The sequence below is a fragment of the Schistocerca cancellata genome, chromosome 12 (genome assembly GCF_023864275.1).
Source record: "Schistocerca cancellata isolate TAMUIC-IGC-003103 chromosome 12, iqSchCanc2.1, whole genome shotgun sequence".
NCBI classification, from domain to species: domain Eukaryota; kingdom Metazoa; phylum Arthropoda; class Insecta; order Orthoptera; family Acrididae; genus Schistocerca; species Schistocerca cancellata.
In genome coordinates this window covers 13,618,415-13,631,156 of record NC_064637.1, presented here as the reverse complement: position 1 = coordinate 13,631,156, position 12,742 = coordinate 13,618,415, and the positions used below count along the sequence as shown (strand labels likewise).

General features: G+C 40.2%; 1 protein-coding gene across 1 annotated transcript in view; it reads right to left on the bottom strand.

Moving 5' to 3' along the window:
- Nucleotides 1–5,541: 5,541 nt before the first annotated feature.
- LOC126109404 (vacuolar protein sorting-associated protein 37A) overlaps nucleotides 5,542–12,742 on the bottom strand; it is an 87,421-nt gene continuing 80,220 nt past the window's right edge. Inside the window, exon 7 of the mRNA XM_049914435.1 lies at nucleotides 5,542–5,695. Within this exon, the coding sequence (XP_049770392.1) occupies nucleotides 5,621–5,695 (75 nt within the window). The 3' untranslated portion in view covers nucleotides 5,542–5,620. The remainder of the gene's footprint in view (nucleotides 5,696–12,742) is intronic.

The window sequence follows — 12,742 nt, the reverse complement described above, 5'->3', positions numbered from 1 at the left end:
GGGGACCTGGTCAAGTCGGGGTAGCTCGTAGATCCTAACTACTGCAGCTATTCTGGAATCAGGTGCTACCGTGACTGTTGTGTGTTGTCAATGACTTAAGGTTACCATATCTCATGCTCTAAGATCGATCTGCCTTTCCAATTGGTATAACGGTGCCTCACGGCAACAACAATGCCGACGACGAAGGAAGATACGGTAGAACACGGCGACGAAGGAAGATACGGTAGAACACGGTGTTACGTAGGTGCCACAGTGAAGTAATTGTGGGTGAGGATACAGTTGGTCACGGCGACCGGCGAGGAGGTTTCAGCTTCAGAGTCAGTTATGCATCGAACACTATCATATCTGACTGGAAATGCCACGGGCATTTGGGATGTTGGTGTAAAATGGACTGGTGTCTGTAGAGGAAATGATCAGTGCATCACGTAAGTGGATACATTACAGGTAATAGAATGTAGCTGTCGGTGCAGCAGGGCAGAGATTCGATCTGTGGATGCACAGTATCCACCACAACGGGTACCCCGGTGGTCGGGTTTACGTATTTTGGGAAGCACGCAGAAAGTAAGAACATCAGAGGTGAAGCGAGAAATAGGACCGAGGGAGACTGTGCCGGCCTCCGGGACACGGACACTGCGGCAGAGCTCCTAGGTGAACGCGTCCGACAGCTGGTACAGTCCACAATGTTGGAGCTTTTGCCGGCAGGTAGATCGGGATCACATTTAAAGTTGTGGATTGCAGTTCTCTCTGCAGACGTTTGGTCAGTTTCCAAGTTGAGGGATTCGGAGACTGAGAGGAAGGTGAGGTTTCGAAAATACGTTAAGTTATCGAGACACAGTTAGACAGAAGAGAAAATTGACTTGTGCGGGATTCGTCATTAGTTTTTGGTAGAGTTTGATAAGCTTGATGAAGAAAAGGTGTTTCCACTGCAAGGATCAGTAGAAGGAGAGATCTTTTGCCTGACAACCACAATTTTATTTCTCACCACAGCTGCATCTGTCAATGGACCTTTACCCATTCGAATCCCCTTCCTATGGCGATAGGATCGAAATGCTGAAATAGCACATTCCCCATTCTGATAATACAGCTTCACTAAAAGCGCCTTTTCAGGTAACGTCAACGTGCTGCGACTGCTTGCACATCTGATTCTCTCTCTCATTACACCTTTTAGACACGATTGTCATGCGCAGTCACTCACGTTTTTTTGTGAACTTTGTTTTGTTTTCGGTTCTAATAAAACCCCATGTCATTCCAAGCATGTGTGTCAATTTGTACCTCTCTATCTACATTTTTCCGTGATTTATTCAATTTCCAAATTTATACTGACTTTTTGATCACCCAGTACTTCTGTATGTCAAGAGTTTTGGAGGACAGCTTCACAATGGAACTGTTTAGACTCGAGCTTCTGAAGGGTGACAAAAGTGAATTTCTTAGAGAATGGCAGATTTAGTACGTCTGTGAGGCAAGGTTCGGAGGCTACGAGGTGACGTGTGGGAGGTGTCACACGGGCCCTCGTAGTGGTGCCGTATAGTGGTAGTCTGAGGTGGGTTTATAAGGTGAATACATTGCACAGCTTTTTGAGGTGGAACCGTGTGTGCCAGTCTCTTTCTTGGACGGCAATGGTTTCAATCGGGGAGACAACTCTTGCCTACACTTCCTTCCAGTACCTAATGCTCCATTTATTAAAAAATCCTCAGCAATCCCAAATTTTGGATGTAGAAATTTGGGATTTCTGAGGATGATTTAATAAATGGAGTATTAGGTACTGGAAGAAAGTGTGGGCAAGAGTTATACGGTTTTGCAGGATTACCTCGGTGAGTGCTCCGACAGGTAGAGGTCATCGTGGAAGGATGGGCTGCAGATGAAGATGGGTAATTTGTCCACTGTCTAATGCCTTTTCTATGTGGTGGGTAGCAACCCATCCTAATTAATATTGTTAAATGTTTGAACCACAAATGTATTTAAAAAAAGTGAAAACAATCAAGTATATCAGTTCAGTGTCTCAAAGACAATTTGCGTCGAATTGATCTCATTACGTTGGGGACCTGGTCAAGTCGGGGTAGCTCGTAGATCCTAACTACTGCAGCTATTCTGGAATCAGGTGCTACCGTGACTGTTGTGTGTTGTCAATGACTTATAAATGCAGTGTTAGTGTTCTTCCCGTGCACAATAAAACATTATTGGCATACTTGATGTTAACACTGCTGAGACATGTAGAAAACAAATAATAAATATTTGTTGTAAACATTATCTTCTGTGTTTTTAGTATGCCATATTTAAATCACAAACAACAGAAAAACTGAGGCCAGAATAATTGGTAGGTATTCAAATAATTCACTAACAATTGCACAGTTGACATGTTTTCAGTTTTTATTTAAAAATATAATTACACTGTTTAGTATTTGGATCAGTCCTCTATTTTCTATTTGCATTTTGCAGCAGGATTAGTGAATATAGTGTCAGACAATTCAGAACCTGACACAGTACAGGTACTTTTGCTAACAGTCAGTAACTCGGAAAAACACTGAAAAGGAACACCGACGTGTAATGTCATCTCTTCACTGTAGCACCGACTACTAGAGCCTACAGATGTACAGCGATGGTCCCTCTCGGACGGAGGTGCAAATTCTCGAACGGGGCAGGTAAGTAGTATTTTGCGAGTAAGACAGCTATTTGTATGTCGAAAGTGGCAATTGTGTAGCAGTGTATATCTGAAAATATTATCCGGGTAAGAGTCTCTGAAATGCTGTCGGCAGACTATCGACCCGCAGACTGGGGGAGACGAGTCAGACTGTATATACTATTTAAATCTATGAAAGAGTGCTTGTATTGATCTGCTTACTGCTGTGAGTTAGGTAAGTTCTCTAAAGTAAACTGTGTGCACATCTGGCAGCTACACGTGTCTCCAAGCAGCTAGCACCCCAGCTTTTAATACGAGACATCACCGGTCAGGACCCTGTGGTGCTGTTCGTGTGGGAGAGTACGAGTACGGCAACAGTCTTACTGGTTTCCAAAATAGAACCAGTGTCGAAATTTGATTTGATTTGCAGAGAAATTCATCACAAGAAAATGTGTGGTATGTGCTCAAGGAGGAGGAGATATGGCGAGGGTCGAGACTTGACAACTTATGTCTCGTGCCCAAAATATTTGGTACGAAGATAAATTTTGAAAGTGTGTAATAAACAAAAATTTGTCTTTGCCTACTGCCTTTCTTTAAATATATCTCTCTCTTCTCTCAGTTAGCTGCCCTCCCTGTAAACCTTTCCAAACCTATCCCTATCTCCTCCACCGTGAAGCAGCTGTCTGTTCCAAAAGCTAGGCTGTCGTCAATACGTGTCCGATTGCAGTAATAAATATTTCGGCTCTCAAAGGTAGGTACAGGCTGGCAGTCTGAATTTATTCCATTACTCAATTCCATTTTCCTACAATACAAACAAATACTCCCTCTGAACTACTACAAATATACAATGTAGTTGATGCTGATACCATTTGACATTTAAAAGCAAAACAGTTTAGTGGGTATGTGTGTGTATGCAAACACACACATTTTTTTAAAGACAGTGCTTCAAATTTTAAAGGAACCTACAAATTGACGTAACTCGAAAACTACGTACATTCGTATACTAGAGTAATCGATAAGTGGAAGTTGTTTCATTGCTGTGTCATATGACAGAAACTGGCAAAATTCACAGATACACATTTCTCGACATCACAATGGAGGATTTTCAATAGCCAAATGCAGTCCTAATGGTGAAGCATGCTTCAAAACGTATTGCCAAAGTAAGTACACTACTATAAAGTCAGTAGGCAGACATTACTCGGTTCACAGGAACGTCCTACACTGGCGGACACTCTTAAGACAGGCGTCGACAATCCCGGAAAAGCCAGCGGACAAATTTCGAACCTTTTTCAGGTATTAGGTCGACTAGCCCTAAATGGAGCGTGCGATGTCTCGTCGAGCCGACTCGTCACTCTCCTCGGGCAGTTCGGAAAGCCGACTTTTTCCTGTCGGGTGCCTTCCTTATATAGCCACTTCCCGCTGTCGATCCCAGACCCGCAGAGCCCGGTACGGGTGGAGAGAAAAGCTTCTCACTGTGTCTCAGCTCCAGGTGTCACTGCAATGGAGGAGCTGCTACTCAGTTTGTGTGATACGGGTGGATCTTTCCACACGCCACTACTGCACTACAAGTACAGTCGAGGCTACATCACGAACCTAAGTAAATAGTGTAGCTGGATCACTATTAAAATGAAATGGCAGTACACGTCAGCTCCACGATCAAGCATAAGGCCGAAAACTGAAAGATTGCGGGGTCGAATCTCGGTGTGGCTGTGGTATATTTTGGTCTCCCTTCAACCTAATCTTCACTTCTCAATGATGTAAAAATTTGTCACCGGGAGAGAGACACGGTACGGATTCCACATTAAACGGTAACTCACTTTACACGCATCCGACCGAGGGAATCACCGGCTGTCGAGCCACACGGAATTGACGTCATCGTATTTCGCAGTCTCTTCTTTGCAGAAGCAGTGCTCTGTGAGCAAATCTGCTCCAGTCTGCAGAGTGTTAACAGTCTGAGCACCTTTCCCGTAGCATGTCGACAGTCTGGCCTAGTGGCACTTTCCTGTACTTGCACAGGATGTAGTAAGCTTTTAGTTTCCACAGTCTCAGACTGTTCTTAAATGACCCTGACACGACTTTTGACTTGGGTGCGGGCACAGACTTATATTTCAAACGTATTTTCGTGCAATAAGAGATACGTCCCATTATGCCAGTTTTCTCTTCTGTTGTAAACTGCCCCACAGGCTCGTCTACCTTTGTGGCACACCGGATTTGGCAGTCGACCAAACCATTTTCTCGGAATCGGTCTGTAGGGCATACCACTTCACTCTAACTTTACGGCACACCGGATTTGGCAGTCAAGGAAACCATTTTCTTGGAATTGGTCTGTAGGCCATACTACTCCACTGCTAGATTCTCTCGGTCAGAGACTTCACGAGCCCCGTGCGACAGTGTGCTCAAAATAATTCCCAGTTGCAAGGCAGCACGACAACAGAGGCAGGAAAGTATAGACCGTATACGTCAGTCTCAGCACATGCCCCACGCCCCCTCGGTCGACGGTATGACGGGAATTGTTAATTTGCCATTCGCTTCTATTTCCGGTGAAATCTGACGCGGCAATTGACAGTGGGAGACTGCAGATATATATAGGACGGGACCCAGCGGAAGATGAGCGACCATCGGACTGCCCGGGGACTGAAAAAGTCACCTCACAGAAATATTGCACTGTCAGGATGGTGACACCCCGATATACCTGAGAACAATCAAAACTGTGTGTGTGTGTGTGTGTGTGTGTGTGTGTGTGTGTGTGTGTGTGTGTGTGTGTGTGTCGGGGGGAGGGCGGGGGGCTACCAAGAGGGTCTTCAGTGAGGAGACGAACAGAAAATTGACAAGTTGTCGTGCACCCCCCCCCCCCCCCCCCACACACACACACATACACAAACAATTCTTTGAGATAGGGGACACTTAAATAAAAAGAACACGTTTGCATATAAATAACTGAATATTATAATTAACAAAAATAGGGACAATGGTGACAGTAGTCTGCGGCTGCCCCGTCACCCATCAGTAGCCGGCCCTCTGCAGCTCCCTCAGCTGGCTCTGCAGCTTCTCCTCCTTCGTCTTCCTCTCGTGGCTCAGCTGAAACACGAGGCACCACCACACCCCCTGTCACCTTAGTGCTGACAACAGTGTAAGACAACACTGCTCACATAGATTAAAATACTGCACACATTTATGAAGACAGCACAGGATCACATAGCAAAAACCCTCAGATAACATGGGAGATATTTAATTTAATTTACAAAAGGAGAAAATATTAAAATGCATAAAATGGAGGAAGGAAAGCTGAATACAGGGGCCTAAAAAATGAGATTGATAGAAAATGCACAGTGGCCGAGCAGAAATGGCTACACGACAAATGTGAGGCCGTAGAAGTGGGCACGACTAGGGGAAAGGTAGATGTGTTGTAATGGTACTTTGACTTCCGCAAAGTTATAATTTACGATCGCGCACGCAGAAGAGCACTGCGCCAGCGACCGATTTTATAAATAATTTTGTTGTTCTTTTTTTTTACTTTTGCGTAGTTTTTGTTTTTTAAGAACAAAAGGAGGACTCTCTCTCTCTTGTCTTGATACGAAAGACGTGTATTTTCCCGCTGTGTTGAATGCGCTTTTGGTGAAAATTAAAATTACATGTCAAAGTGGTGATGTTTCAATAGTTAATGAGAAGAAGAGATAATAAAATAAAAAGGAAACACTACAATTGGCATCCTGGTGACAGGACGTGCAATCTTCGGATTTGATACAAGTGCAGTTATTATTAATTTTGGACATTTTATCTAATTTTAACCACTTAATAGCATCAGAAAATGAATTTGGACTAAGTCTCATTCATTTCAATTGTAATGTTACGTGCATGAAATTTACAACAATATTGTTTTCCCTGTTATTAATTTGTGTTAATTTTCATTTTCATGCTGAGGAAATTAATTTGGTAAAAAAAAAAGGGATAAGGATAACGTTCCATAAAATAATTTGCACGGACGCGAAAGAAAAATTTTGGATTGAAAACTGTATATTTGACGCTACATTTGCAACATAAGACTGACAAAGAAAAAATGGTGAGTACAGCAATTTACATTTTTTCCAGTTTCAAGCAGCCATCTGTACTTCCTTTATTCCGATCCATTTATTTCGAAATTATTTTTTTCAATTTGTAGTTAAAACTGATTTACTACTATTATTGCAAATGATAAGTGAAGCGCATATTCACAGTCATTTATTTGTGAGAGGGAAATTTCAGTGCCAATTTTATAATTCCATTTCTAATTAGAAATCATAAAGCAATATCCATTTCCATAAGAGAAATTTCAGATTTCAACATATCATATTTAAAAAAAATTTTTTTTACCATTGGAAAATTTTATTTGCAATTAATTATGAAAATCGCAAGATGTCTACCTCTACATCTACATTTATACTCCGCAAGCCACCCAACGGTGTGTGGCGGAGGGCACTTTACGTGCCACTGTCATTATCTCCCTTTCCTGTTCCAGTCGCGTATGGTTCGCGGGAAGAACGACTGTCTGAAAGCCTCTGTGCGCGCTCTAATCTCTCTAATTTTACATTCGTGATCTCCTCGGGAGGTATAAGTAGGATGCTAGACGCGTAGAAATTGTTTCCGCGGACGAGCTTAGTGAAAGTGACACATTGCAAAACATGTCCGACAGTCAAATGAATATTGAACTTAATAGGGAGGATGTTCAAGATATAATTTTACCGGATCGATTAAGACAACAACCCCTATATTTAAACAGATATACAGGCGAGTGGAGAGTGAGTACTACGCGACAAAACGTGACATTGACAACGTCAACTTCAGAACCAGACATCAATCAGACACGGAAAAATGACGAAACTAAGACACAGGACTCTGACATGCTCAACCAGATTCTGAAGTTACTTGGTGACCAAAACAGAAAATTTGACACTTTAGACAAAAGATTTGACACTAAATTCGATGAACTGACACGGGACATAAAACAAAATTTTGAAAAACAATCGAGACAAATTGCCGACTTGACAGAAACCACCAGTAGTCTTGGAAGGAAATTTACTGACTTATCAGAGAAGGTTACGAGACAAGAAAAGGTATTTGTGGAATTCAGTGACGAGACAAAAACTGACTTACAACGATGTAATGAGAAATTGTTAACAGTAGCTTTTGAACAACAGAAAACCAGTACCCAAGTTGACGTATTACGACAGTCACACAATTCCGTAAAAACAAACCAAGAACACTTAGACCTGACGATTACAGACCTTTCAGACAGATTAAATGATGTAACATTGGAGCAGAAATCCTTACAGGAAAAGTTAGAAAAGCTTGAAGACAGAGCAGATGTAGCATCTTTAAAGAATGACACAACTCTAGCAGAAAAACTTGTACATGAATGCAAATTATGTGATGATTATTTAGATGAGAAGTTTGAGACAATGACACAGATCATTTTAGATAAGACAAAGGAACAAGTAAAGGGAGAAACAGATAATATTCAGAAAGAGGTACGTAAACTTAAAGAGAATGTAATACCAAGTTCGTCAGTGATACCAAAACCCATAACAGACAACCAAAACATAAATGAGAATCATAATAATGCTAGACCCAGCACACAGCCGAAAATAGAATTACCAATGAGTGATACAAATCCCAATGAGCCATTTTCAATGCTACCACAAGATCAAAATTACTATCAGACATCACCACATACTATGCACAGTTTGACACAAAATACAGGACCCATAATACCATCGGGAGTAGCTGATGAAACATTAGTACGACATGGATACTTTCAGACATTTTCATGTGATGAGAAAGACAAAGTGCATCCGATTGTTTTCATCCGCTCTTTTGATGGTATTTTCCCGAGACATTGGTTAGAAGCCGACAAAATTCGATATGTTACAAATTTGTTAGGTGGAAGAGCAGCTAAGTGGGGAGCAGCAATTAAAAGACGATGTTTAACATTTGAACAGTTTGAACAAGCATTTCTTGAGGAATTCTGGTCGATCACAGAACAGCAAAGTTTAAAACGAGAAGTATACAATCCAGAAATTTACAACCCGAAGAAAGAGACTTTACGACAATACTTTGAACGCTACCTAGACAAAACATTATATTGGACAAAACCAGCAGATTTACCAGATGTAATTAGAACACTTAAAAGCCACTTACCATTTCCTTACCGTGATAAATTAATAGGAGTGTCCGAGGACAACATAAAGAATTTTTTCAGTTATGTTGATGAGATAGATGTTGTTTACAGAGATGAGATCAGGAATTTAAATCAATTGTATCCGATCCATCCAAGCAATTCGCGTACGCACAACAGAAATGACAGAGGCTATTGGAATCCGCCTCCGACACCACAACAAAACACTCAAAGAAACAATTCACACTACACTGGGACAAATCCATTCAATATTAGGAGAAACAACTCGCAGCATTGGCAAGGAAACAGTAATTATTACTATAATGGTTATCCGAACAATAATTACAATCAGAACAATAACAGTTATATTCAAAATAACAACAACAGAAGAAGGAACCGAAATTATAGAGATCAAAGAAAGGATAACAGGTACCATCCAGGATATTTTCAGAGAAACAACATCCAACAACATCCAAACATGTATTGCAGGAATAACAGTAATGACAACACCAGTTACAGTCATGGGCGAAATAATGTATGGGGAAATCACAATGGACAACCGCCACGACACATGCAATACAGCAACCCTCAATTTGTACCTAACGGAACTCCCAATGCGACGCGGGGTAATGTCAACAACCAAACAGCTGATACTTGGGTGACGCGCGACAGAAATGTAAATATTATTGAGTTGGGCAATGAACCCAACCCGCAGCAACAACCGAATTTGCCGGAAAACGAACGACGACCGAGCTAAGCGCTCGAGTTACGGTCAGTAGGGAGCAGAGCGCAACGGAACCGACGATTTGTTTTCTCTGATATGATGACAGTAAGAAAATAGAAAAGGAATTATATCAGGATGTAGATTTTAATAGTACCAGTAAAACAAAGAAGATTATTCAGGCTATAACACGAGTTATGATTGGTAGTTATGAAATGGAAGTAATGTTAGATACAGGAGCAGCAGCAAGTGTCATTTCAATGTCCTTATATAATGAACTCAAACAAATAATGAACATACAAACATTGCCAGTACAGAATTGTCACATTATAAGTGCCACCGGTAACAAATCATAGAATGTGAAATTTCAAGTGCTAATTAACTTCACATTTTCAAATATACCACTCAATTACAGTTTTCTGGTAGTAGACAAATTAGTTATGCACTGCATATTAGGAATTGACTTTTTGAATGAATATCAAGCAATCATAGATTTAGGAAAAGGGAAATGTCATTTAACCGTAAACCAACAACAACTGACAATAGAGTTAACACAGGGTAAAAACTTAAACAGTAAACAAGGTAAATTTGAACAGTTACATTTTGTGTATCCACCAGCAATAAACATATGTGATTTAACTTTTAATGAAGCTGTATCTCGGGGAATTAAACCTAATGATTTATATGAGAAATGCACAGAATCTGAATATCTGACGAAGGAACAACAACTTGAATTACTTGAAGTTTTGCAGCAATTTGCTGAGGTATTTGTGGAGAAACCTGGAATTATTAGAGGCTATACTTATGAGATGGATGTTAAACCACACAAAACATACTGTAGAACATATTATAATATTCCTTGGTCAAAGAAACCCGCAGTTTTGAAAGAGATTGAAAAAATGCAAGCTTGGGGTATCATTGAAAGGTCACATTCACCATATTGCAGTCCGATCCTAGCAGTTAATAAAGAGGATGGTAGTGTAAGATTAGTGCTGGATGCACGAGAAATTAACAAAGTTATAATCCCAATCAACACACGACCTATTAATTTGGAAGAACAACTTTTAAAATTTCATAATGTACAGTATTTAACCAATATCAACCTCCGCTCATCATTTTGGCAGGTGAACCTCCATAAAAACAGTCGTAAATACACTGCATTTCTATGTGAGGGACGTAGTTATCAATTTTGTGTTCTACCCTTTGGTCTACGAGTGAGTGCTGGAGTATTTATTGAAGCCTTAGATGCTGTTCTTGGACCACGATTGTTATCGCAAATCACAGTTTATGTTGACGACATTGTCATTGCCACCACTACTTGGGAAGAACATGTAAATCTTTTGAAACAACTTCTGACTAAATTTTCTGACGCAGGTGTCACTATCAATTTATCAAAGACGAAATTAGGGAGGAGAGAAATCAAATTCCTTGGTCACATCATATCAACTGAAGGCATTTATCCAGACTCAAGAAAAATTGATGCAATAAAGAATTTTCCATCCCCACAGAATCGTAAACAACTCAAAGCCTTTCTTGGTCTATCTTCATTCTTCAGGAAATTTGTACCCTACCACCTTCTTAACAGTCCACATCTTCTATCTTTACTCAAAAGAAATAATATTTGGAAATGGACAGAGTTCTGTCAGACAGATTTTGAAGCGATTAAGGATGCTTTAGTTAATGCACCGTTGTTATGTCATCCTGACATGACGTCAGACTTTTGCCTAGTAACAGATGCAAGTTCCTATGGGCTCGGAGCATTTTTATTCCAAATTCATGTAGAAGATGAACAAACAGTCATCAAACCTATAAGTTTTGCTAGCCGCACTCTCACTGAATGCGAAAAGTCATATTCAGTGACCGAGCGCGAAACACTTGCCATAGTATGGGTGTTTCGCAAGTTTCGCTACTTTCTATGGGGAAAACGTACTAAGCTTTATACTGATCATCAAGCTCTTTCTTTCCTGCTATCATGCAAGTTATTACATCCACGTCTTGCACGCTGGTGTGCATCACTACAAGAATATGATTTTGATATTGTATATATAAAAGGAGAATCCAACATTATAGCCGATGCTCTATCTCGTTTGCCACAAGGCCTACAAGAATTTTCAGATGTGACAGAACAAACATCAGATTTCAAAATTTTACTCATGTATGATGGTACATTTGCACCTTACTACAAAAACATGTGCAGGAAGTTAGCCATATTGCAGGACAATGATCCCAGGTAGATCCAGATAAAGAATAAGTTACGTGCAGGAGCAGACCCACATCTTGAAAAATATTACACGTTACACAAAGAAGTATTATTTCACCGACGAAACCCTGAATCACACAGCATTGGTGTGTTTGCTTACCTGAAGCTCATGTTGATGATTTTATTTTATTTACACACAGAACTTGGGGACACTATGGTGTAACCAAATGTACAGATAAGATTATACAATATTGCTATTTTCCAAATTTAAGGCGAAGAGTATTGAGTAATATTAGGAAATGCATCATATGTCAGAAAGCCAAATATTCTAATTGCACAAGCATGAATGAATTGCACCCAATCATACCTAAGAGGCCATTACAGCTAATTTCTTTAGATATTGCAGGACCCTATCCACAAGCACGTGGAGGAATGAAATACATCCTTGCTGTGTTAGATGTTTTCACAAAGTATTTAAAATTATATGCTTTACGTTCAGTTTCTACCACTGCTATTACCAGACGTCTATTAACAGATTATTTTGTAAGAATAGGAAAACCTGAAGTTATGATCACGGATAATGCAGCATATTTTACCAGTTTAAAATGGAAGACATTTATTGAAGAACAGAATGTTAAACATATTTTAATTTCAAGATTTCACGCAGCAGGTAACCCAGTAGAAAGAACATTTCGAGAATTTGGACAGTTTATGAGAACACACACACCAGAGAAGCACACAAAATGGGTAGAATACCTAGCACCATTTGAACAAATAGTGAACAATTTAACTCACATTTCTACTGGATACACACCAACTGAATTAATTATGGATAAAACAGAAAGAAATGAATGGACAGACCCTCTACCTAAATTTACAGCAACAACAAATCATGTTAGTTTAGAAGAAAAGGTAAGACAAGCTTACACAACATTATGTGACAAAGCTAAGGAAAGAAAGCAGAAATATGACAGAGGTGTCAGGAAAGCACAAACATTTCAAGTTGATGAGTTAGTTTTACTAAGAACACATCCTAAACCCACAAAACTGAAA